Here is a 24,913-nt window from a genome sequence, read left to right on the forward strand (position 1 = left end):
TGTGTGTGTGTGTGTGTGTGTGTGTGTGTGTGTGTGTGTGTGTGTGTGTGTGTGTGTGTGTGTGTGTGTGTGTGTGTGTGTGTGTGTGTGTGTGTGTGGGAAGCACATTTGAGCCTGATAACCTGTGGTGTGAATGGTTGACATCCTGTACAAGTCTGTCTGTCTGTCTGTCCGTCTGTCCGTCTCTCTCTGTATGTCTGTCTGTCTGTCTGTCTGTCTGTCTGTCTGTCTGTCCGTCTCTCTCTCTCTCTCTCTCTCTCTCTCTCTCTCTCTCTCTCTCTCTCTCTCTCTGTCTCTCTCTCCTCTAGAACAATAACCTGTCTAACACTGTTAAAGCCTTTGTTGTAGCAGCTGAACTTCACTGTATAGCGTTTCAGCTGCAGTGACGCAGCTCTGCGATGGCCTGATTACTGCACAGAACATCACTATTGTTGTCTCTGCTCGATAGACAAACACCCCAGATCAGTATGACCCTGAATGACAAACACCTGTACGTTGACTGTTGGTGAATGTATCTGAGGATAATCTATATAGTGTTCAGATTCTGAACACTGTATTTGTGTGGTTTATTTGGATCCCCATTAGCTACTACCTTAGTAGAAGCTACTCTTCCTGGGGTCCACACATAAAATACATTACATCATATGAATACATTTTACAAGACGGTATAAGAAAAACGGTTAAAATGATCGAATACAACTAAATGTAAAATAAGTGATTCATAAATATAACATCGCAACCATGAATACAATTTCACTTTGAGTACCGTTACAGACCAGTATGAAAGATTTTAAACAGTGTTCAATGTGTTGCCCATCATCAAAAAGAAAGTGACAGTGAGATATTTCTTTAATTTATTTTTAAAATCTGATTTACTTGTTGCCTGTCTGATTTGTGATGCTCTTTCATTGCTCTATTACTGTGTGTTGCGTTGCATTGCATAGATTTGAATTCTCCTCCTCACACACTCGTTTGTATTCCTTTCTGAACCCCAATGAATTTATACTCCATGGCGCTAGGGTGTCTCTTGCCAAAAAGAACAGATCTACAAGCTAGATCTGTTATGTTTTGCGAGCGACATTGTCGTATATATTATTCTTGACAGGAGTCTTTCACGTTGCTTACAGTGTCTGTCTCTTTCTGTCACACTGCTTCCGTCTGTTATGGTTTATCTTTCCTTGTTTCATTCTATTTCTGTCTCTTTCTCCCTCTCTCTCTGTCTCTCTTGTGAGCTTCAGTCTGCACGGCAGTCAAACAGAAACTGTACTGCTGGAGCGTTAATATGAAATATACAAAAAGTAATGGTTTATATGTTTAAGCTAAAGATGAGGTGATCATAATTTATCTCACATGTCATTTCTTCTCTGCAGCGCTCAGACTCTGGCGGGTCTGGAGTACATCCAACAGTGTCTGAAGTTTGAGTGGGACATCCGCCTCTTCCTCACCAAGAGGTCCTCCGTCAGTAGAGAGCTGGCTCGCACGGTCAGAACACACACACGCACACACACACACACACACACACACACACACACTTTCAACAGTTGTCATGTGGCATTTCACTTGCAAGGAAATGTAGTGTAAAAGTTCTTCCCGGTTCTTTGTGTTTTGACGTCTGAACCCGATGGTTGACAGGAGGAAGACGACGAGGTGGCCTCCACCATGAACCACAGCATTCTGCTCCAGGAGCGGCCAATCAAACAGACCGTCACCAGGTGAGAGGGGCGGAGCCATTTTATCTTCAGAACAGACCAGAGAGACTAAACTAACAGGAAAAGCATAATCAAAGGAAGGCCATTTCTACGTTGTCACGTCAGTTGTCACTTCAAGTGGGAATCACGTCATTTGTCTTTAATAGTAGTAGAAGAAATGTATATTATATTGTCATTTCCAAGTGTCATAATGGAAAATATGAAATTCCAATATGTTATATTCCATTTGCTTTAAGCTTTTACATATCAAATAAGAACTCAAAGAACTGTAAATGAGTGAATCAGACCATTGCGCTCTACCAAAGAGACGGTATTGTTGTTGGCCATGTCACATGTCTAACTTCTTCTACTCTTGTTGGTGGTTGTGTAGTGTTACGATGGTTGGGGGAACTATTACCTGGCATGCTGGAAGGGTGCTGTTGGTTAGGTTGAGGAGGTGATCTACTTGCTTCTGGAAGGGTGCTGTTGGTTAGGTTGAGGAGGTGATCTACTTGCTTCTGGAAGGGTGCTGTTGGTTAGGTTGAGGAGGTGATCTACTTGCTTCTGGAAGGGTGCTGTTGGTTAGGTTGAGGAGGTGATCTACTTGCTTCATGATGACCTTTATAATGATGATTTTTATAATGTGAGTGCATTTTTGTGTGTGTGTGACAGGGAGGCACTGTCTCTACTTCTAGACACCTTCCATAACGAAGCAGAGTCCTTCCTCCTGTCTGAGGTAACATGCACACACACACACACACACACACACACACACACACACACACACACACACACACACACACACACACATAGAGACACTCACCTGTGTGCATTTAATTACTAAAACCTTAACGTTAAGGTTTTCTGAACAACATGTCTGTCTTTGTCCCATCCTCGTCCCAAGCAGGCGGAACTACCGCTGCATGTGGAGCGGCTCGTCCAATCAGTGAAGGCGCTGTGTAGCTCGTTAGCTGCCGTGGAGACGCCTGAGGTGACCTCTGCCCTCAACCAACTCCCAGCATGCCCCTGTCGCCTGCAGCCCAAGGTCCTAAAGGTAAGATGTCCTAGAAAGCGGCTAAATGTAGACTTTTACTGCTATTTGCACTACAATATGTATATATTTTGGTCATCCAATTCTGCTGAATGTATATTCTGTATATCAATAGCTAATTTGTTCATCCATGTACTACTGTCTACTACTACTACTACTACTACTACTACTACTGTACTACTGTCTGTATTCCTTTTTTTGTCTGCAACATCATGGTCAGTGCAATTATAAAAAAATATCTATGGTCATTCTCTACACCCAACATCTGTGTATTTTGATGCTGTTCTCTTGCTAACATAAGTTATTAACATTTTATTACGTATTATTACTTAGTATAATTTTACTTTATTATGACCTTATTATATTCGATATAATTATGACAGTCTCTTGAATCTAAACTATATACATACAGGAACTAGAGACCAGAGAGTTGATGCCAAAGGCCTTTGATCATTACCACCATTAGCATTAGTAATGGTTTCATCTCTGTCTGTCTTTAGTAATGGTTTCATCTCTGTCTGTCTTTAGTAATGGTTTCATCTCTGTCTGTCTTTAGTAATGGTTTCATCTCTGTCTGTCTTTAGTAATGGTTTCATCTCTGTCTGTCTTTCACCAGGATGCCTCAGTACTGGCTGTTAGAGAAAACAGAGGTATGCACGCACGCACGCACGCACACACACACACACACACACACACACACACACACACACACACACACACACACACACACACACACACACACACACACACACACACACACACACACACAGCAGTGTTCGTTTAAATCTCAAGAGTATAAAAGTGTATGCCGTGGAACACACACTAACCTAATGAGCAACCATATTAGCTCCTCTTCCTGCAACACGAGAGGCTAGGATCAGACGTCTCCAATAAGGCCCCTGTCCCTCAGACAGACCAACCATATTAGCTCCTCTTCCTGCAACACGAGAGGCTAGGATCAGACGTCTCCAATAAGGCCCCTGTCCCTCAGACAGACAGGAGACAACATGAGAGGCTAGGATCAGACGTCTCCAATAAGGCCCCTGTCCCTCAGACAGACAGGAGACACGGTGGGCACGATGGAGGCTAAATCTGGTTAACATTACTCCCAGGGTTTTCCCATGCCTTTTCCAATCATTACGTGAGGAATGGATATTGAATGAGTCTCGGATACATAGGATTGCTATGTTTACCACAGACATGAGGGCGGACTGGAAACGGAAATCAGCCTGGGAATGTCAATTACAGCTGCATTTTTATTTTTTTTGTAAAAAAAACAAAACGTAGGCCTAATAAATGAGTGAAAGGGTGCAGTCAAAAGCACACCGGAAAGCTGATTAGTCAGTCTATCTAATCAATACAAACTGAAGGGCTCCAGCATGATAGTCTACTATGGGACAAGACCCCTACGGTCTGTTTTGCAAACCATACAGTGATGTACTCCAGATGTTTATGGAACTATCTCATATTTTGACACTACTTCACCATATGGGAGGAAACTGCAGACCAAAAAAAACGAGAAGTATGTCCAAGTTACAGAAGCTGTCAGTTTTATCATCAACTTCACGTCGAAATCTGTGGTCCAGCACAGATCATATCACATGGTCTAAAAAAAGGATTTAGCTTCAGCCTAAAGTTGAGCAAAGATTCCCGGAAGTTGCTGCTTGTGAAAACAATATTGGATCATTAGATCTAATAGACCAAATAATAAATTGAAACAATGTCTCAAATGGCAAAAACAAACGTGAACTCTCATAACTTTGAGCTTGTATTACTGTATATGAATGTGACAGTTAGCTTCATTGGTGACTTAGCAGTTTCTGTTTTCATTTTCAAGATTAACGATTTAAAACGAACCTGTTCACCTGATGAAACATATCAATGGGATGTATGCCCTTGGTGCTGGTTGAAATTGCAAAAAAGCGACCACTGGAGGTCATCTTTTGTGGTGTAATTGGCAAACAATGCAACGCTGGTTAATGTTTAACTTTGGTTATATACTCGTACCGCAAGTTCAATTTGAGAGATGGGGGGTGCAGGAAAGACCATCTGGCCCACAAAGTGACTGGCCTATTGCTGCTATTCCAGAACGTCCCTATGGCCTGTCCACACCTTCCACAGAGTTCCTCATGAGGTGATAGGTTTGAATCCAGCTCATGATCTCCGCTGCATCCTGATTCGTGACCCACCCTCTCTACCCTAGTCTTTACGGTCTCTCTCTGCTGTGTTGCACCCTCTCTACCCTACCCTAGACACCCTCTCTACCCTAGTCTTTACGGTCTCTCTACCCTAGTCTTTACGGTCTCTCTCTGCTGTGTTGCACCCTCTCTACCCTACCCTAGACACCCTCTCTACCCTAGTCTTTACGGTCTCTCTACCCTAGTCTTTACGGTCTCTCTCTGCTGTGTTGCCAAATTAAAGGAGGAATGTCTTAAAATAGCAGGACGGACAACTATGAGGTAAAGAGAGACTAGGAATGACCTGCCATGTCTCCCTCAAGTTGTCGAGTGAGCTTCAAATTACTCCGACCAACAAGTGGGTGTTAGCGGTGAGTCGGTGACATGGGGAATTAACAATGAGTACGTTGGCAGAAGGAAATGGCCACAAAATGATTATGTGACATTTCTAGTTGACATTTAAATGCCATTTAGCACAACCATAAAAGGACTTGGATGGAAGACTAATTGTTGACAGATGAAAACCATGACTAAGACAAATTGGAGAGAGAGAGAGAGAGTAGAGACACAACTCGGTGTGTGGGATCACGGTGGGAGCACAGAGCTGCACCCTAATGTACAACACACACACACACACACACACACACACACACATAATATGCATGTTACAGTAAAATTGAGAAAAACAGAACCGGGGGAGCCTGTTTTACCAGCACGGGAGGCCACAACCGAGTCCGGGCCGGGTCCCTTTGAGGGTTGCCCCCCCCCCCCCACCCAAGGGAGACGGAATGCCCCCCACCCCCCCGGCCTCCGGCAGCCAGGGCTAAACGCATCATCGGGGGCCGTTGGCGGGCCCCGAACGGCCTGCCGACCTCCTGTTCGCCGCCATTTTTCTTTATTTCATTATTATAATTTTTTTAACCGTGGCCGCGCACACTTGCCCCGGCGTCGTCCCTTCCCGTTCGGCACGCCGAACCAACCCCCCACCCCTGGCCCTGGCCCACGGCCCGAAACTGGCCGATCCTCTCCCTGTTTTTCGTACTTTTACTGGTTTCTTACTTTTACTGTAACACACATACTTGCACACCCATGCTCGTACACACACACACACACACGCTCACAAACTCAAACCCACACCCATTCACTCAATCGCTCAACCACACAGACAGACACACACACACACACACACACACAGACACACACACACACACACAGACACACACACACACACACGCACAGACACAGACGCACACGCACAGACACACGTACGAGCCATAGTGTAAACATGAGGCAGTGTGTTAACACAGGGTCAGCTGTGGTGTGTAAAATAGACTGCCAGGTTTATATTCCCCGTGCAGCAGGAGAGGTCACAAGGTCATGCTGAGCATGTGTTTTCAGTGCTCTCTGTAGACCACCTGACCAGGACTCTTTACAGTTTACACTCACATGTATTCATTATTCACTCTGAGCTGTCGTGCACGTCCACACACACTGCTGTTAGTCAACCATGTGTCACACGTCCACACTGCTGTTAGTCAACCATGTGCACGTCCACACTGCTGTTAGTCAACCATGTGCACGTCCACACTGCTGTTAGTCAACCATGTGCACGTCCACACTGCTGTTAGTCAACCATGAGCACGTCCACACTGCTGTTAGTCAACCATGTGCACGTCCACACTGCTGTTAGTCAACCATGTGCACGTCCACACTGCTGTTAGTCAACCATGTGCACGTCCACACTGCTGTTAGTCAACCATGTGCACGTCCACACTGCTGTTAGTCAACCATGTGCACGTCCACACTGCTGTTAGTCAACCATGTGCACGTCCACACTGCTGTTAGTCAACCATGTGTCACCGTGCACACTGCTGTTAGTCAACCATGTGTCACCGTGCACACTGCTGTTAGTCAACCATGTGCACGTCCACACACACTGCTGTTAGTCAACCATGTGCACGTCCACACTGCTGTTAGTCAACCATGTGCACGTCCACACTGCTGTTAGTCAACCATGTGTCACACGTCCACACTGCTGTTAGTCAACCATGTGCACGTCCACACTGCTGTTAGTCAACCATGTGCACGTCCACACTGCTGTTAGTCAACCATGTGTCACACGTCCACACTGCTGTTAGTCAACCATGTGCACGTCCACACTGCTGTTAGTCAACCATGTGCACGTCCACACTGCTGTTAGTCAACCATGTGCACGTCCACACTGCTGTTAGTCAACCATGTGCACGTCCACACTGCTGTTAGTCAACCATGTGTCACAAAGTGTACCAACATTTTTCAACATGGAAACGATTATGACAAAATAATAATATAATAAGGCTTTTTGTTCAAAACGGGCCAATCCTGTAAACTTTGAAAGCCAATGTTAGCCAATCAGGATGGAATATGAAAAATCGGACAGATCTGTGTTGAGCACATGACTAGAGATACTGTGTAACGATTTGCAGGATTTTTGGACACAATTTGGTGGAGTAATATCAAAAAATGTGTTTTACAAAAGTCGGCCTCCTAGTGGTGCCATAACAGTCCGTTCTGGAAACTTTGGGGCAGAGGTTCATCGTTGGCATCCAGGGAGTGTGTGTGCAAAGTTTGGCGTTGACCGGGTTAACGGTGCCGGAGATTAGCTGTACACACACAGACGGACGGACACACACGCACACACACACACACACACACACACACACACACACACACACACACACACACACACACACACACGGACGGAGTGCAAAACATACTCTCTCCCCATGCCTTCGGCCTGGTGGAGACAATAATGGGCCTTGAAAACCACTGGTCTAATGGAAATAGTAATAAACCAGCATCATGTTGTCTCCGACAGACAAGGTTGTGGAGAAGTTGACGGCGGCCATCTTGGACCTGGTGGAGCTGTACTGCAGCACCTTCAACGCCAACTTCCACACCACGCCGCAGAGTAACCGCCTGACCGCGCCCATCCAGGAGGCGGGCCTGGTCAACAGCGTGCTGTCATTCAGCATATACGCCGCCCACCGCATCCCTATCACATGGGCCACCAGGTAACGCACGCACGCACACACGCACGCACGCACGCACGCACGCATGCACGCACGCACGCACGCATGCACGCACACAGAGGCCGGTCACAATGAGTGCATAATCGTCTAATCGCAAATATTTTAGATAATCGCGATCATTTTGTCATAATCGTTACCATGTTGAAAAATGTTCATATTTCCGCAATTATTTTTACCTTTTTTTTTCAAGTATTAATTCAATTCAATTCAATTCAATTCAATTCAATTTTATTCAAGTGTCAAATCACAACAAGTTGTCTCAAGACACTTTACATATAGAGCAGAAAACTGACAAAGCAAGCAATATTGCGACAGTGGTAACGAAAATGAATAGGTCAGTAATTTCTTTGTATAATCAGGTATTCATCAACAGAAATGTATTCTTTATTCGTAATGTTCAATAGAAAAAACAACTATTAAAACAATTACTTGTGTGACAATTAATCGTCAACTTAAATGTGTAATCGTGACCGCTCCCCCCACACATACTGTGTACACATACTTAGGTCACCATCACACACACAATTTGACCATTAATGCAGCGTGCGTCTCACATAATGACAATGTTCACAAATATGTGCATATCTATGCTATAGTACGGATTTGCAGGTCCCAAATGTCTCCTGAATAGTTTTTTGTAGGGCACGCACGCACGCACGCACGCACGCACGCACGCACGCACGCACGCATGCACACACACACACACAGAGGAGGCAGCTGTGGCAGCTGCTATGGCTGGAAGCCCGGTCTGTAATCACTGAGGATTACATCGTTGCTACAGAGCACATGGTGAAAGCTGACAGCTTGCTACACCTCTCCTCCTCTTCCCCGTCATCCCTCTCTCTTCTCCTCAACAACTTGTCTGTCATCTTCAGTCTTCAGCCCATCCCTTCTTCATTCCAGAACAACCTCTCTCTCTCTCTCTCTCTCTCTCTCTCTCTCTCTCTCTCTCTCTCTCTCTCTCTCGCTCTCTCTCTCTCTCTCTCTCTCTCTCTCTTCTAACGCCCTTTCCCTTTTTCAGTCTCTCCCTCTGTCTTTGCATGTGGGTGGATTCAGCTTTCCTATGCCTTTCCCCTCCCCTCCCCTCCCTCCCCTCCCCTCCCTCCCCTCCCTCCCCTCCCCTCCCTTTCCTATGCCTTTCCCCTCCCTCCCCTCCCTTTCCTATGCCTTTCCCCTCCCTTTCCTATGCCTTTCCCCTCCCTTTCCTATGCCTTTCCCCTCCCCTCCCTCCCTCCCCTCCCTTTCCTATGCCTTTCCCCTCCCTCCCCTCCCTTTCCTATGCCTTTCCCCTCCCCTCCCTCCCTCCCCTCCCTTTCCTATGCCTTTCCCCTCCCCTCCCCTCCCTTTCCTATGCCTTTCCCCTCCCTCCCCTCCCTTTCCTATGCCTTTCCCCTCCCCTCCCCTCCCTTTCCTATGCCTTTCCCCTCCCTCCCCTCCCTTTCCTATGCCTTTCCCCTCCCTTTCCTATGCCTTTCCCCTCCCTTTCCTATGCCTTTCCCCTCCCCTCCCCTCCCTTTCCTATGCCTTTCCCCTCCCTCCCCTCCCTTTCCTATGCCTTTCCCCTCCCTTTCCTATGCCTTTCCCCTCCCTCCCCTCCCTTTCCTATGCCTTTCCCCTCCCTTTCCTATGCCTTTCCCCTCCCTTTCCTATGCCTTTCCCCTCCCTCCCCTCCCTTTCCTATGCCTTTCCCCTCCCTTTCCTATGCCTTTCCCCTCCCTTTCCTATGCCTTTCCCCTCCCTCCCCTCCCTTTCCTATGCCTTTCCCCTCCCTTTCCTATGCCTTTCCCCTCCCTTTCCTATGCCTTTCCCCTCCCTCCCCTCCCTTTCCTATGCCTTTCCCCTCCCTCCCCTCCCTTTCCTATGCCTTTCCCCTCCCTTTCCTATGCCTTTCCCCTCCCTCCCCTCCCTTTCCTATGCCTTTCCCCTCCCTTTCCTATGCCTTTCCCCTCCCTCCCCTCCCTTTCCTATGCCTTTCCCCTCCCTCCCCTCCCTTTCCTATGCCTTTCCCCTCCCTCCCCTCCCTTTCCTATGCCTTTCCCCTCCCTCCCCTCCCTTTCCTATGCCTTTCCCCTCCCTCCCCTCCCTTTCCTATGCCTTTCCCCTCCCTCCCCTCCCCTCCCCTCCCTTTCCTATGCCTTTCCCCTCCCTTTCCTATGCCTTTCCCCTCCCCTCCCCTCCCTCCCCTCTCCTCCCCTCCCCTCCCTCCCCTCCCTTTCCCCTCCCTCCCCTCCCTCCCTCCCCTCCCTTTCCCTTCCGTGGGTTCCATAATGCCTTCTGACAGATGCAACCTTGCCGGGCCCTCAGTTGTGACACGGTGCCCCCCTAACCTCATTTGCCCTCGTCTCGTCTTCTGATTCTTTTCTTTATTCAGACTTTACACAGACAAAAAAACAAATATTTCTCCATTTCTATGAAGTGGAATTCAGGTCACGAGACGAGAGTGGTTTCAAACTCACGACTTAGTAGTTTCATTCGTTCCTATAGTGCATGTGTCAGTCAGTCAGTGGCGTGGCGTGCACTGACTGACTGTACCAGCAGGGGATCCCTCCTCGTCAGTGGCGTGCACAGTGGCGTGCACAGTGGCGTGCACTGACTGACTGTACCAGCAGGGGATCCCTCCTCGTCAGTCAGTCAGTCAGTCAGTGGCGTGCACAGTGGCGTGCACTGACTGACTGTACCAGCAGGGGATCCCTCCTCGTCAGTCAGTCAGTCAGTCAGTGGCGTGCACAGTGGCGTGCACTGACTGACTGTACCAGCAGGGGATCCCTCCTCGTCAGTCAGTCAGTCAGTCAGTGGCGTGCACAGTGGCCTGCACTGACTGACTGTACCAGCAGGGGATCCCTCCTCGTCAGTCAGTCAGTCAGTCAGTGGCGTGCACAGTGGCGTGCACTGACTGACTGTACCAGCAGGGGATCCCTCCTCGTCAGTCAGTCAGTCAGTCAGTGGCGTGCACAGTGGCGTGCACTGACTGACTGTACCAGCAGGGGATCCCTCCTCGTCTGCTAGAAAATAAGCTGTAGTCAGACACCATGTGCTGCAAACCTTTACTGGTGTCAAAAAGTCTCTATTTGAATTGAGGTTAACCTGCTTTTGTTTCAGTGCGTTGGAATAAATGCTAGGTTGTTTATCTCTCTCTCTCTTTCCCCATCCTCTCCCCTCTCCTACCTTCTCTCACTGCCACGTGAATGGGTCCACGTCTTCTACATCCTGACAGTTTTCTGAAAAAGCTATGTTTCTATGTCGTTCTTCGATTTTTCAAAAATAGCAGATCTACAAGCTCATAGCGCGCCACTCGGTGGCGCGCTATGAGCTTGTAGATCTGCTATTTTTCAATAGCTAAAGCATAACATAATGCTAACACCAAAAGGGGTCCTCTCCCCTCTCCTACCTTCTCTCACTGCCACGTGAATGGGTCCACCTCTGTCTCTCTTTCCCTCTCTCTCTCTTAGTCTCTCTCTCTCTCTCTCTCTCTCACACACAAAGTCACGCACACACACGCACACACATTGCAATCCTCCATCAGCAGCGTTCTTTGTGCCCTCCACTCTGTTGCTGGCATGTGATTGGTTCCTGACAAATGGCTGACGGCCTGGGAAATGGGCTTGACCTATGACCCCCCTGGGGGGCGGGACCCAGCGTTGGCTGCTCGCTAGGCACCTGGCCCGCCTCCATCACATGCCATCTGTGTGTGCGTGTTTGGGAGAGAGAGGGAGAGATAAGCTTGTACGTCATATATGTATTATATATATATACATATATATATATATATATATATATATATATATATAGTGGAAGGAAGGCACTGGAACAGTCTCAGACAATTAAAGCCTTTATTTACAGGGTGCAGGCAAAATTACAACGTTTTGATCTTTGTCGGGTCATAGAAGAGGTTACAAAGAAAGAAATCGCTTAAGTACAACATTAGGAACATGGGGTAGACCCTTCAATTAGCTAATGTCACATAGCCAGCAATAATGATCAATACATACATCATTATTTTTATATACAAGTGTGTATGAGTGAAAAGCCTAAGTTATACATAGTTGCACACGGGTGTCACACACCAAAAATAGCAAATCTCAGCTCACTGCAACACATTGTGTGCTTGTAGTTCGTCTATTTTTGGTGTGCGACACTGGCACGCAAATCAAGTCATAACTAGTAAGTAATAAAGCGTTTCTGCCAGCCTGGTAGTAAATCACTACCAGGTCAGAACACCGTACTCAATCATCCCTGAGGCGTCTCTATGAAACCAAACCCTCCCAATTTGTGAATAGTTTTCATTGTAGTCACCCTGGCCTGACGAGAATCCAACTCACTGGATTCCTACTCCCTCGCTGTCTTTTCCTGGAGACTTTTCTCCCTGGTTAACCTTTCTGAAACTCCTAACTCCTTCTGGTTTGCATCTAAATGATATAGAAGAAGGAGAAATTCTAATGAAATAGATATGATTAGAGACGATAACAATGACAATAATTGAAAGCTATAGATTCCCCAGAGATAGGGTAGTGGTTAAAGGTCTATACCACCGTCGACATGTCATTGTCTATTCACAGCTTCAGCCATATATCAATATTTTGTACATAAACATAGACCTTTGATGGGTTTGTTTACCTTTTCTCCATACAGCAAATCTTATACAGCTTACCTGAATAACGGAGTCAGCTTCGGCTAAACATCATTGCCCGAGTTAGAAGTAGCGCACGCCGTCATTTAATTTGTCAGTGTATTTCGGCTTTAGATGTTTCAAATCAATCTGTGCTTTAAAATGCATGAAAACACTAAAACTATGTTCACTCTTGGATTACCTACAGCATTTCAAGCAAGTTTCATGTCTCTGCAAGTTCATATGGCATCCTCAGTAAGCAAACAAACAGTGCTATGCTTTGGGAAATGGTCGTCTCTCTAGTGTCTAGTATATACTGTAAATCCTTTAACGCCAGGCTCTCTGGCCCCACATGAACCCCTGTTGAAGTACAGAGAGTGAATCCTACCACGGCGTCTGTCTCCTGCATCTCTCTGGCCCCACATGAACCCCTGTTGAAGTACAGAGAGTGAATCCTACCACGGCGTCTGTCTCCTGCATCTCTCTGGCCCCACATGAACCCCTGTTGAAGTACAGAGAGTGAATCCTACCACGGCGTCTGTCTCCTGCATCTCTCTGGCCCCAACATGAACCCCTGTTGAAGTACAGAGAGTGAATCCTACCACGGCGTCTGTCTCCTGCATCTCCTCTGGACCCAACATGAACCCCTGTTGAAGTACAGAGAGTGAATCCTACCACGGCGTCTGTCTCCTGCATCTCTCTGGAACCACATGAACCCCTGTTGAAGTACAGAGAGTGAATCCTACCACGGCGTCTGTCTCCTGCATCTCCTCTGGACCCAACATGAACCCCTGTTGAAGTACAGAGAGTGAATCCTACCACGGCGTCTGTCTCCTGCATCTCTCTGGAACCACATGAACCCCTGTTGAAGTACAGAGAGTGAATCCTACCACGGCGTCTGTCTCCTGCATCTCCTCTGGCACCACATGAACCCCTGTTGAAGTACAGAGAGTGAATCCTACCACAGCGTCTGTCTCCTACATCTCTCTGGCCCCAACATGAACCCCTGTTGAAGTACAGAGAGTGAATCCTACCACGGCGTCTGTCTCCTGCATCTCTCTGGCCCCAACATGAACCCCTGTTGAAGTACAGAGAGTGAATCCTACCACAACGTCTGTCTCCTGCATCTCTCTGGCCCCACATGAACCCCTGTTGAAGTACAGAGAGTGAATCCTACCACAGCGTCTGTCTGTCTGTTGAAGTACAGAGAGTGAATCCTACCACGGCGTCTGTCTCCTGCATCTCTCTGGCCCCAACATGAACCCCTGTTGAAGTACAGAGAGTGAATCCTACCACAGCGTCTGTCTCCTGCATCTCTCTGGCCCCACATGAACCCCTGTTGAAGTACAGAGAGTGAATCCTACCACAGCGTCTGTCTCCTACATCTCTCTGGCCCCACATGAACCCCTGTTGAAGTACAGAGAGTGAATCCTACCACATGAACCCCTGTTGAAGTACAGAGAGTGAATCCTACCACAGCGTCTGTCTCCTGCATCTCTCTGGACCCACATGAACCCCTGTTGAAGTACAGAGAGTGAATCCTACCACAGCGTCTGTCTCCTGCATCTCCTCTGGACCCAACATGAACCCCTGTTGAAGTACAGAGAGTGAATCCTACCACGGCGTCTGTCTCCTGTATCTCTCTGGCCCCACATGAACCCCTGTTGAAGTACAGAGAGTGAATCCTACCACGGCGTCTGTCTCCTGCATCTCTCTGGAACCACATGAACCCCTGTTGAAGTACAGAGAGTGAATCCTACCACAGCGTCTGTCTCCTGCATCTCCTCTGAGCCAGTGCTTCCCAAACCTTTTAGCTCACGGCCCAAAAGTGAAATTAGACAAAACATAGGAAACAAAATATAAAAGGACATAAGAATGTGTCCGCGCCCCTCAAATGGGTCCCGACCCAGTGTCTGTGAGCCAGTGCTCTAAACGGCATCCCTCTCGGCTTCCTTACGCTGCGTGTAGTGGATAAAGAGGAAATGAAAGGACTGACCAATTCTCCTTTTTAAAATGAGAAAACACATATTGGCAGAGGGTCAGACGAGAGTATAGGAGGATACAGGGCAGGCAATAAGGAGATGAAGGGAGGGACTTGTCTTGGATTAGAGCGGTAGATGGGCAGGATAGCGTTTTGAAACGTGTGACCTGCATAGTATACAGTTGGGTGCCACCGATATTGTCCCTTATCATTTGACCCATTTAGGCCTGACCTCAAAATTAAAAAAAATCCTTCTAAATCCTCCAGTTTTCTGAAATAAATATTTTCACGATTTTTCAAAAATAGCAGACCTACAAGCTCGTATCGCGCCACTCGGTGGCGCGCTATGAGCTTGTAGATCTGCTATTTTTCAATAGCTAAATTATAACATAATGTTTAAAACACCAAAAGGGGTTTTGCGCAGATCACGCAAACCTCAGCAAAAAGAAAAGGACAATATCGATGGCCTCCAACTGTATAATAGGGCATAGCAGTGAGTGTGGTTTTCTGGTTCCACTGAAAAATCAGCGTTTTTTTCCCATAGAGATTTACAATTTTCAATTATTTTAAGCCTAGACTCAAGCCATCCAGGATCCTGGTGATTCATGACCATAAAACCTTTGATTCTGTTATTATTATACTAGCAGTATCTGTCGGATCATATTGAGGTGTATAAATCCCCCAAGGTCACTGCGGTCCGCAGGCCAGCTAAACCTTAGGGTCAAAAAGAAGACCCGCTTAAAGACCAGAGGGGATAGAGCCTTTTCCATCATAGCCCCCACATTATGGAATGCACCCCCCTCCCCCTTTAAATCCCGCCTAAAGACCCACCTCTACACCTTGGCTTTTAACCCCCTGTTGAGTTTCTATGGTCCATGTTTTGTATCCGTTTTGTATTTTTCGTGTGTTTGCTGCTGTTCTCTGTGTTTAGCTACAGTGTATTTGGTTTTATTCTTCTGTACAGCACTTTGTAAACTCTGGAGTTGTAAAATGTGCTCTATAAATAAAGTGGATTGGATTGGATTGGATTTATTTAGCTGTTTTTTTTTTTTTTTTTTCACAGAATCAAAGGTTTTATGGGCACGAATCACCAGCATCCTGGATGGCTTGATTCTAGGCTTAATATTATTGCTATAAATATTTGTGTAAATCTCTAGGCCCACTGCTATGGCCTATACTTAACCATCACACACACAGTGCCATCCAATGGTACTTTCTTTTCTTTTTTTTTGATATTTTTTGTGGCTTTCGCCTTTATTTTGTTATTTTTTTGTAGAGGGATAGAATCACAGTAGGCTGACAGGAAATTGGAAGAGAGATGGGGTGGGGGGGGGTTGACATGCAGTAAAGGCCGTCGGGATCGGGAGTCGAACCCGCGGCACACTGCCAGACTGGATTAACCCATTTTGGGCGGGAACCCCTTTTGGTGTTAGCATTATGTTATGCTTTAGCTATTGAAAAATAGCAGATCTACAAGCTCATAGCGTGCCACCGAGTGGCGCGCTACGAGCTTGTAGGTCTGCTATTTTTGAAAAATCGAAGAACGACTGACATAGAAACATAGCTTTTTCAGAAAACTGTCAGGATGTAGAAGACATTTTTAGAATCTGATCTCAGGTCAAAATGGGTTAAGAGCCGAGGTGCCTGGACCGCTGGGTCACGGCCCAGGCCATCCGATGGTACTTTTAAGTTCTAATCCGTTCTTATAACGGCAACGCTCGTTTCCTCCGGGAATCTCATCGGTTGAACTGTTCTTCCTCTTCCTGTTACAGCTACGAGGGCTTCTTCCTGTCCTGCTCGCTGATGCACGGAGCGGTGGAGCTGTGTGCTCCGCAACACACCAGCAAGCAGGCCGTCAGCAAGTACCTCTTCCATCTGGTGTACTGGGACCAACGGTACGTATCCAATGTACAAGTACCTCTTCCACTCTGTGTACTGGGACCAACACTACGTATCCAATGTACAAGTACCTCTTCCACTCTGTGTACTGGGACCAACACTACGTATCCAATGTACAAGTACCTCTTCCACTCTGTGTACTGGGACCAACGGTACGTATCCAATGTACAAGTACCTCTTCCACCTGGTGTACTACTGGGATGAGCTTGTGGATCTGCTATTTATCAACAGCTAAAGTTTAAAATTATGGTTAAAGAAGTAGTTAAAAGCTGACACAGATGGGTCCAGCGGTTTGTGAGGTTTTAACAAAACAGCAACATCATGTGACGTCATGTGGTACAATATAAATACCAAAGGACTGAGACTTCACACGAGTGTGATTTTTTTGTATTATTATATCATGCCTACAGTATTTGTTTGAAGTGTGGGTTTATATACTTTATTCCCGGCTTGTTATTCTACCCCATATAAAGAATTGCAGGCGATACATTAAAGAAATGAAAGAAAACATATATAGAATAATAATCCTTATAAATGATCTGATGACAGAATTGCACCCACTAATCAATCATTTGTGCGTGGCTATAATTCTATGTGGCTGTCATAACACATTCCTCCAATTTGACACGATGAAGAGCACAGGCTCCAATCACCATCGGAGCTTGCCATCTTTTGAAAATAGCAAATCTACAAGCTTGTAGATCGGCTATTTTCAAATGGCTGAAATGTACTGTATATAGGGCTGAAGTGGTATGTAGGAATGCAGGAATGTATGTTTTGTAATAATAATCAAAATCTACAAAGTAACTGGTAACTAAAGTTTTCAAAAGTAAAAGTACAATATTTGGATCTGAGATGTAGTGGAGTAGAAGTAAAACTAGAACATTTGAAATACTAGTACAAGTACAAATTCCTCAAAATTGTAAGTACAGTACTTAACCCATTTAGGGCGGGAACCCCTTTTGGTGTTTTAAAGCTTATGTTATACTTTAGCTATTGAAAAATAGCAGATCTACAAGCTCATAGCGCGCCACCGAGTGGCGCGCTACGAGCTTGTAGGTCTGCTATTTTAACTCAAATCTTTGCTTCTGGGGGGGTCCCTGGAACATATTTTCAGATGGGGGGGGGGGGGGGGGGGGGCGGAGGCATATTACATATAATTTTTGGGGTCCTTGACATGACATATTGAGCACCACTGATACAGAAACATAAGGTTTTTCAGAAAACTGTCAGGATTTTGAAAACATTTTTTAAATGTTGACGTCAGGCCTAAATGGGTTAAGTAAATGTCCACCACTGCATCAGGGTGTGCGGGTGTGCCGATTCCGTTTCATCCCCACCTAACATAAATTAAACTAATAACTGCAAACGTTAACGCCTCAATCTCGAATCTCTAAAATAAATTATCTTTACATATTAGTCTATAGCAACATTTTTCAGTCGTGAGATTTTATTTAGCTTTAATCCATGTCTCTGTGTATAGTATACGTCCTTATCTGAGGACACACCTGACTGTGGTCAGCTATCTGTGAATAACTAACTACTGCATGGTTGTTCATGGCATGTCGTCCAGGGGGTTTTACATGCGACTGTGCAACCTGGGGCTGTTTGTTGGCTATGTTTAGTAACAGCCTACTTTCTGTAAACATGTCAGCTGCCTTTTCTCGGTGTGTGTGTGTGTGTGTGTGTGTGTGTGTGTGTGTGTGTGTGTGTGTGTGTGTGTGTGTGTGTGTGTGTGTGTGTGTGTGTGTGTGTGTGTGTGTGTGTGTGTGTGTGTGTGTGTGTGTGTGTGTGTGTGTGTGTGTGTGTGTGTGTGTGTGTGTGTGTGTGTGTGTGTGTGTGTGTGTGTGTGTGTGCGCGCGCGCGCGCGTGGATTCAGAAGATGGCCAGATGGAGCCTATATTTGGCATGATGTTGAACTGTTGGATGAACTGCCCTCCTTTCATGTTATATCAATTATTGGCATAAATGATTCATGCAGAACACTGCCAAAGCACATGGATTCATAGTATGGAACATAGTTCCCAGTCGCTGTGACTGATTTCAGCCATTTGGATTCCATATACGTAGGGCAGCATGTCTTTCTCTTAGAGAGTGTGTAACTTTAACACTGCTGCTCTGTCAAGTCCTACAGCTAATGATTGATCGTTTATTTTAAGATTAAAGCTCTGTAGGAAAAAACCTTCGCACACCTAGAAATCAGGCGTATGCACAGGTGCGTAGGCCAGTGGACATCAATGGAAGGAATAGAATTACCTTTGTTAAGCACTGATAGAGAAACACTGGATTTAGAAGACATTTTTAGAATCAGGTGGTCATGTCTTAATGCTTTAATACAGGGGTTCTCAACCCGTGGGTCGCGACCCCTCGGGGGGTCGCCAAATTATTTTAGGGGGTCCCCAAATTATTTTCAAAAAAAATAAAAAATAAAAATAATAATATTTTATTTTCACGATTTTTCTAAAATAGCAGACCTACAAGCTCGTAGCGCGCCACTCGGTGGCGCGCTATGAGCTTGTAGATCTGCTATTTTTCAATAGCTAAATTATAACAATGCTTAAAACACCAAAAGGGGTTCCCGCCCAAAATGGTTTAAGGTTATTGTAGCAGTCAATTTATATTGGGGTTCGGGAGGGGGCGGGGCGGGGGTCCCGAGACGTTGCCAAAGCATTTCCGGGGGTCCCCGGCCAAAAACGTTGAGAACCCCTGCTTTAATACAGTGGTTCCCAAACTTTTTCATGACAAGGACCCCCAAATTTACACTAATTAGCCCGCGGACCCCCGTTTGAAAATATATGCCAGGGACCCCCCCCCCCCCCCATAAGAGAAAACCTTTATGTCTCTAGCAGTGATTTTCAACCCGTTTAATTTCAAAGACCCCCCAGTTTGACATGCATTAGTCTATGGACCCCCATTTAATAGCATTTCTATCTCTGGGACCCCCAATTTATATTGTAAAATCAATGCTAATTTAACTCTTGAGAGTGTACAAATGAAACCAGGTCCATTTGTACACTCTCTGAGTTAGACACATAAGGGTCCATTTGGTTCAAAATGATCATTTAGCTGGGTCCCCCCTGGAACTCCCTCAAGTATCCCTGGGGGTCCCCGGACCCCACTTTGGGAACCACTGGTTTAATAATCATAATGTATGAATGAATGTAAGGCCAGAACCCTGTATGTACACTACAGTGCAGTGCATCCGGTGACTTGCTTCTTTCCCCTGTCTCTGCCCTGGGCCTCACCATGCATTGTCCCTGAAGGTTAGAGGCTATATGGCCAGCTGCTGCTGTTGCAGTATGCTCTCTTATATTTGAAGGATTGCTGTTGTTATATTTTTAACCTGAGTTCAGGGACATTTGAAGAAGTCCAAAGCAGCAGAGAAATACCAGAGGGCGGGGCCCAGAGAAAACTAGTTCTGGGGTTTTCAACTGGTGGTCTGTGGTGGTATTTCATGTGGTCCCTGACCATGCATTTAGTAATGTGAAAGTGAAGATTTGATTTATTATTTTGTATCGACCACTAGTTGAGGAACAGTGCACTAAATGACCCGGTGACGTATGATGACGCATCAATGTTGTCATTTACTGGGAAGTCGGACATCAAGAACTTCCACAGAAAAGAGAATGTCAAGAAGGGAAAGCGTATACCGGTCTGGATTGCCTGATTAAGTCAACACTATTAGGAAATGTGGCCATAATCAATCAATTGCATGTGTCTGCTCGCTTATGCGTATAAGTTGCAATGAATCAGTTAACATGAGTTTAATATAGAAGGTTAAGAGATCGGAATAAGGGTAACAAAGTGTCCCTGAGCATGATATGTTGCATAGATTTCGCTCAGCGTTCGCTATCTGTAGAATGGAATGTGGAGTTTGTCCAGACTCCAGACCACATCAGTGACTTAATCATTTCTGTCATACTGACCTAAAAAAACATTTTGAGTTTTGTGCAGCAAAATCTGAGAAATAGGATGTTTAGCCTTTTAATCACACACACACTGTTCTGACATGCAGTTTACAATTTACTATTACAATTTAGGCATTTAGCAGATGCTCTTAATCCAGAGCGATTTTCAGTAAGCAAGAACAACACATCATGGTAATACATCAAATACATAAAATAATTGTCATATAAAGAATCATAAGGAAGCTATAGAACCTAACATGCATCTAACAGTAGAAATGTGATCAGATCAACATGCGAAATGTGATCAGTGAGTCCCCCCCCTCTCTCTTCTCTCTCTCTCTACATTTCCTGCCTCTCCCCACTGTCGTAGGCACGTCTACAAGCTTGTAGATCTGCTATTTTTGAAAAACGTGAAAAGGTGGCCCAAATCTTTGAATATATATTCTTTTAAAGCGAACGTTTTTAACTCAAATCTTTGCTTCTGGGGGGTCCCTGAAACAACATATTTTCAGATGGGAGTCCGCGGCCAAATACAGAAAATTCCGGGGGTCCTTGACATGAAAAAGGTTGAGCACCACTGACATAGAAACATAGGTTTTTCAGAAAACTTTTAGGATTTAGAAGATTTTTGTTTAGAATTGGCCTCAGGTCTAAATGGGATAAAGATGATTCTGATTCTGATTCTCTTTCCTTCCTTCCCTCCCTCCGTCCCTCCCTCCCTCCCTCCCTCCCTCCCTCCCTCCCTCCCTCCGTCCCTCTCCAGGGTGTGCTTCCCGGTCCAGATCAACCAGCTGCCCAGGGAGTCCCAGCTGACGGTGACTCTGTACGCCAGTCCTCTGCCTCCACCAGGGGGCGCTGAGGAAAAGGGCAAGCAGCGGCGCGGCATGGAGGCGCTGGGATGGGTCACCATGCCTCTGTTCAACTTCAGACAGTGAGTCACGCACCCCTCACCTCACCTCAGTGAGTCACGCACCCCTCACCTCACCCTTTTACACATCTACCCCTCACGTCACCTTTTTACACATCTGGGGGATCATGTCCTCACAGAGATTACAGTTTACAGTTTAGGCATTTAGCAGACACTCTTAACCCTTTCAGCGTTTTCATCATTTATTGAAAAATTAGGATCCAATTCACGCCAGCATTTTTAAAATTTGAGCTCTTATTTTGAAAAGCCGCCATTTCCGCTCCACTTGCAGTAGTCCTAAGTTAGGAATTTACACGGAGCTGGGCCGGCCTTGTTTACATTGTGAATCCAGACTGGAATCTCTGCAGAGCTCCAGATCGTCAGCTCTGTGCCGTCAAAGAAACGCTGTTTTGACCAAAATGCCATCTGGGACAAGGAATAGGAGATACAGGCGATTGAAAGAAATGGATAGAATGGATTATTATGGCGACGACGATCTAAGATCGGCGATCCAGTGCTGTGCTAACAACACAGCTAGCTAACCGGCTAACGTGAGTAGCATTTTGGCTCGAGCAATCGAACGCACTATAAAAGCGCAATTGCCGAAGGGCTTCGGTAATGGCGTTAAGTGTTAGTATCAAAATTAGGCTTCAATTGACAAAGGTTTTCGGCAATGGCGCTGAAAGTATTAATCCAGAGCGATTTACAGTAAGCAAGAACAACACATGGTAATACATCAGCTTAGGTGGTTCGGGCATCTGGTTAGGATGCCTCTCGGGCGTCTCCCTAGAGAGGTCCTCGAGGCACGTCCCACTGTGAGGAGACCCCGGGGCAGACCAAAGCGCAGTTGGAGGAAATACATCGACTCACTGGCCTTGGAATGTCTCGGGATCCCCCAGGAGGAAGTCACTAATGTTGCTCTGGAGAGGGAAGTCTGGAGCTCTCTGGTGGAGCTGTTGCCCCCGCGACCCAACTACGGATAAGCGGTTGAGGATGGATGGATGGATGGACATTAAAAAGATTGTTGGTCAAGAATCATAAGGAAGCTAAGAACCTAGCATCTGTCTAACAGTAGAAAATATGTGCTATGTCTACATAAAATGCTATCTAAATGACATAAGTTTAGCCTTTGCATACACCTGTAAGGTCGTCGAGGTGTTACGGGCTAAGATGGAGTCTGAAGAGGTGATTATGAGTTTTCAGACTAGAGAATTTGCAGAAAACAATGCTACATATCAATGGTCATTTGGCTGCCCTTGAGAGCACCTTTATCTCGTTATCACTGGATTGTGATCATTGTGTCATTCTGACACCATCCCCAGAGGCTTTAGTCAGCACATGCTGTACAAGGCCATAGAGAGACTGCTTTTTATCCACATGCTGTACAAGGCCATAGAGAGACTGCTTTTTATCCACATGCTGTACAAGGCCATAGAGAGACTGCTTTTTATCCCTGAAAATGTGTCTCTATTTCCCACCGAATGCTATGTATGTATAGGGTACATATGCTATGTATACGGTACATATTCTATGTATACGGTACATATGCTATGTATACGGTACATTATGCTATGTATACGGTACATTATGCTATGTATACGGTACATTATGCTATGTATACGGTACATTATGCTATGTATACGGTACATTATGCTATGTATACGATACATATGCTATGTATACGGTACATATGCTATGTATATGGTACATATGCTATGTATACGGTGCATATGCTATGTATACGGTACATATGCTATGTATACGGTACAAATGCTATGTATACGGTACAAATGCTATGTATACGGTACATATGCTATGTATACGGTACATATGCTATGTATACGGTACATATGCTATGTATACGGTACATATGCTATGTATACGGTGCATATGCTATGTATACGGTACATATGCTATGTATACGGTACATTATGCTATGTATACGGTACATATGCTATGTATACGGTACATATGCATACGGTACATATGCTATGTATACGGTACATTATGCTATGTATACGGTACATATGCTATGTATACGGTACATTATGCTATGTATACGGTACATATGCTATGTATACGGTACATATGCTATGTATACGGTACATATGCTATGTATACGGTACATATGCTATGCATATGCTATGTATACGGTACATATGCTATGTATACGGTACATATGCTATGTATACGGTACATATGCTATGTATACGGTACATATGCTATGTATACGGTACATATGCTATGTATACGGTACATTACATTTTCTGTATTGAGACCTGGAGACAGAAGTTTCTTATACTGCTGTAAAAAAAGAGCAGTACAACACATGATAACAGTAGTAAAACCAGATTATTGCCAAGTGGGTTTTAAGCACACATTTCAGACAATATGTATGCACATTTCACGCATTTCTGATATGTAGTTTGGCCTAACCCATTTTGGGGCGGGAACCCCTTTTGGTGTTTTAATTTAGCTATTGAAAAATAGCAGATCTACAAGCTCATAGCACGCCACCGAGTGGCACGAGCTTGTAGGTCTGCTATTTTTGAAAAATCGTGAAAATATTTATTTCAGAAAACTGGAGGATTTAGAAGATTTTTTTTAAAATATCGAGGTCACGCCTAAATGGGTTAATGTGCAGATAATGCACATTATACCCATAGATCCTCACTCTTAGACATATTAGATGTCTGTATTCATATGTTCTTATTGGACACATTGGCAGTGGAAGCTCTGCCGGGGTTTTCCACCATGTTAATTGTCTACTACTCTACTGCACTGTTTCCAAAACAGTGGGTCGGGACCCATTTAGGGGTCGTGGACACATTATCTTTGGGGTCCTTCATTTTTTTGTTTCCTACATTTTGTTTGTAATTATTATAATTTCAAACATTTTCAAAAAACATTCCACAAAAAGCTGACTGTAATTTCTTGAATAAATAAAAGAAAAATCTAAGAAATTCCATACATTTTAAAACAAATGTTTAAGAATGAGTGAAAATAGGCTATCTACAAGCTCGCAACGTGGCGCGACGCGTTGTGAGCTTGTAGATCGGCTATTTTCACTAGCTCGGGTCCCGGGGAGAGTAGACATCACATTTCTCTTTTGGGGTCACGGGCTAAAAAGTTTGGGAAGCAGTGGCTCTACTTGACATGCAGTCACACTCCACAGCTGCTGTTAAAAACACAGTGCTGAGCCTGCTAGGTTGCTGCAGGCTAAACCGACACACACTCTGCTGTTCAGTTCAAAGAAATAACCGTGGAAACTAACTTGCTTTTGGCAGAGGAGGTGGCTGGGAGTGGGACTAGCCTGGAATATTGATGACAACACTTGTCTTTTCTTTCTCCAAATTGTCTTGCAAGACAATTTGGCATCATAGACATTCCTCTTGTCAAGGTGCAGACAGTTAAGGTGCTAGAGAGAGACAGTCAGGGAGTGGAGTCGGCGTGGACTCGCCTTAAAGCAACATCTGCTTCTGTTAAGACCAGTCGTAACACGCCAGCTGTGTCAAACGCTGACCTCCAGAACCTGCACTAATAATAGAACAATGGAACGAATCACAGTCTGTTAGGTTAGAGCTAATGTTGTCACTGGAAGCCGATAGACCGTCGTCACAAGTAG

The 24,913-nt window shown here is 45.4% G+C and overlaps 1 protein-coding gene across 2 annotated transcripts in view; it reads left to right on the forward strand.

The window, feature by feature from the left end:
• The window catches only part of pik3c2b (phosphatidylinositol-4-phosphate 3-kinase, catalytic subunit type 2 beta), a 98,324-nt gene that overhangs the window by 32,094 nt on the left and 41,317 nt on the right, over window positions 1-24,913 (forward strand). Inside the window, exons 6-13 of one of the 2 annotated variants that reach the window (XM_079511297.1) lie at window positions 1,371-1,482; window positions 1,633-1,712; window positions 2,361-2,424; window positions 2,593-2,742; window positions 3,356-3,389; window positions 7,774-7,969; window positions 16,347-16,469; window positions 21,145-21,312. In XM_079511297.1, the coding sequence (XP_079367423.1) occupies window positions 1,371-1,482; window positions 1,633-1,712; window positions 2,361-2,424; window positions 2,593-2,742; window positions 3,356-3,389; window positions 7,774-7,969; window positions 16,347-16,469; window positions 21,145-21,312 (927 nt within the window). The remainder of the gene's footprint in view (window positions 1-1,370; window positions 1,483-1,632; window positions 1,713-2,360; window positions 2,425-2,592; window positions 2,743-3,355; window positions 3,390-7,773; window positions 7,970-16,346; window positions 16,470-21,144; window positions 21,313-24,913) is intronic. The other variant, XM_079511298.1, reaches the window with a different exon arrangement.

This window comes from Electrona antarctica (assembly GCF_951216825.1).
Source record: "Electrona antarctica genome assembly, chromosome: 9".
NCBI classification, from domain to species: Eukaryota; Metazoa; Chordata; class Actinopteri; order Myctophiformes; family Myctophidae; genus Electrona; species Electrona antarctica.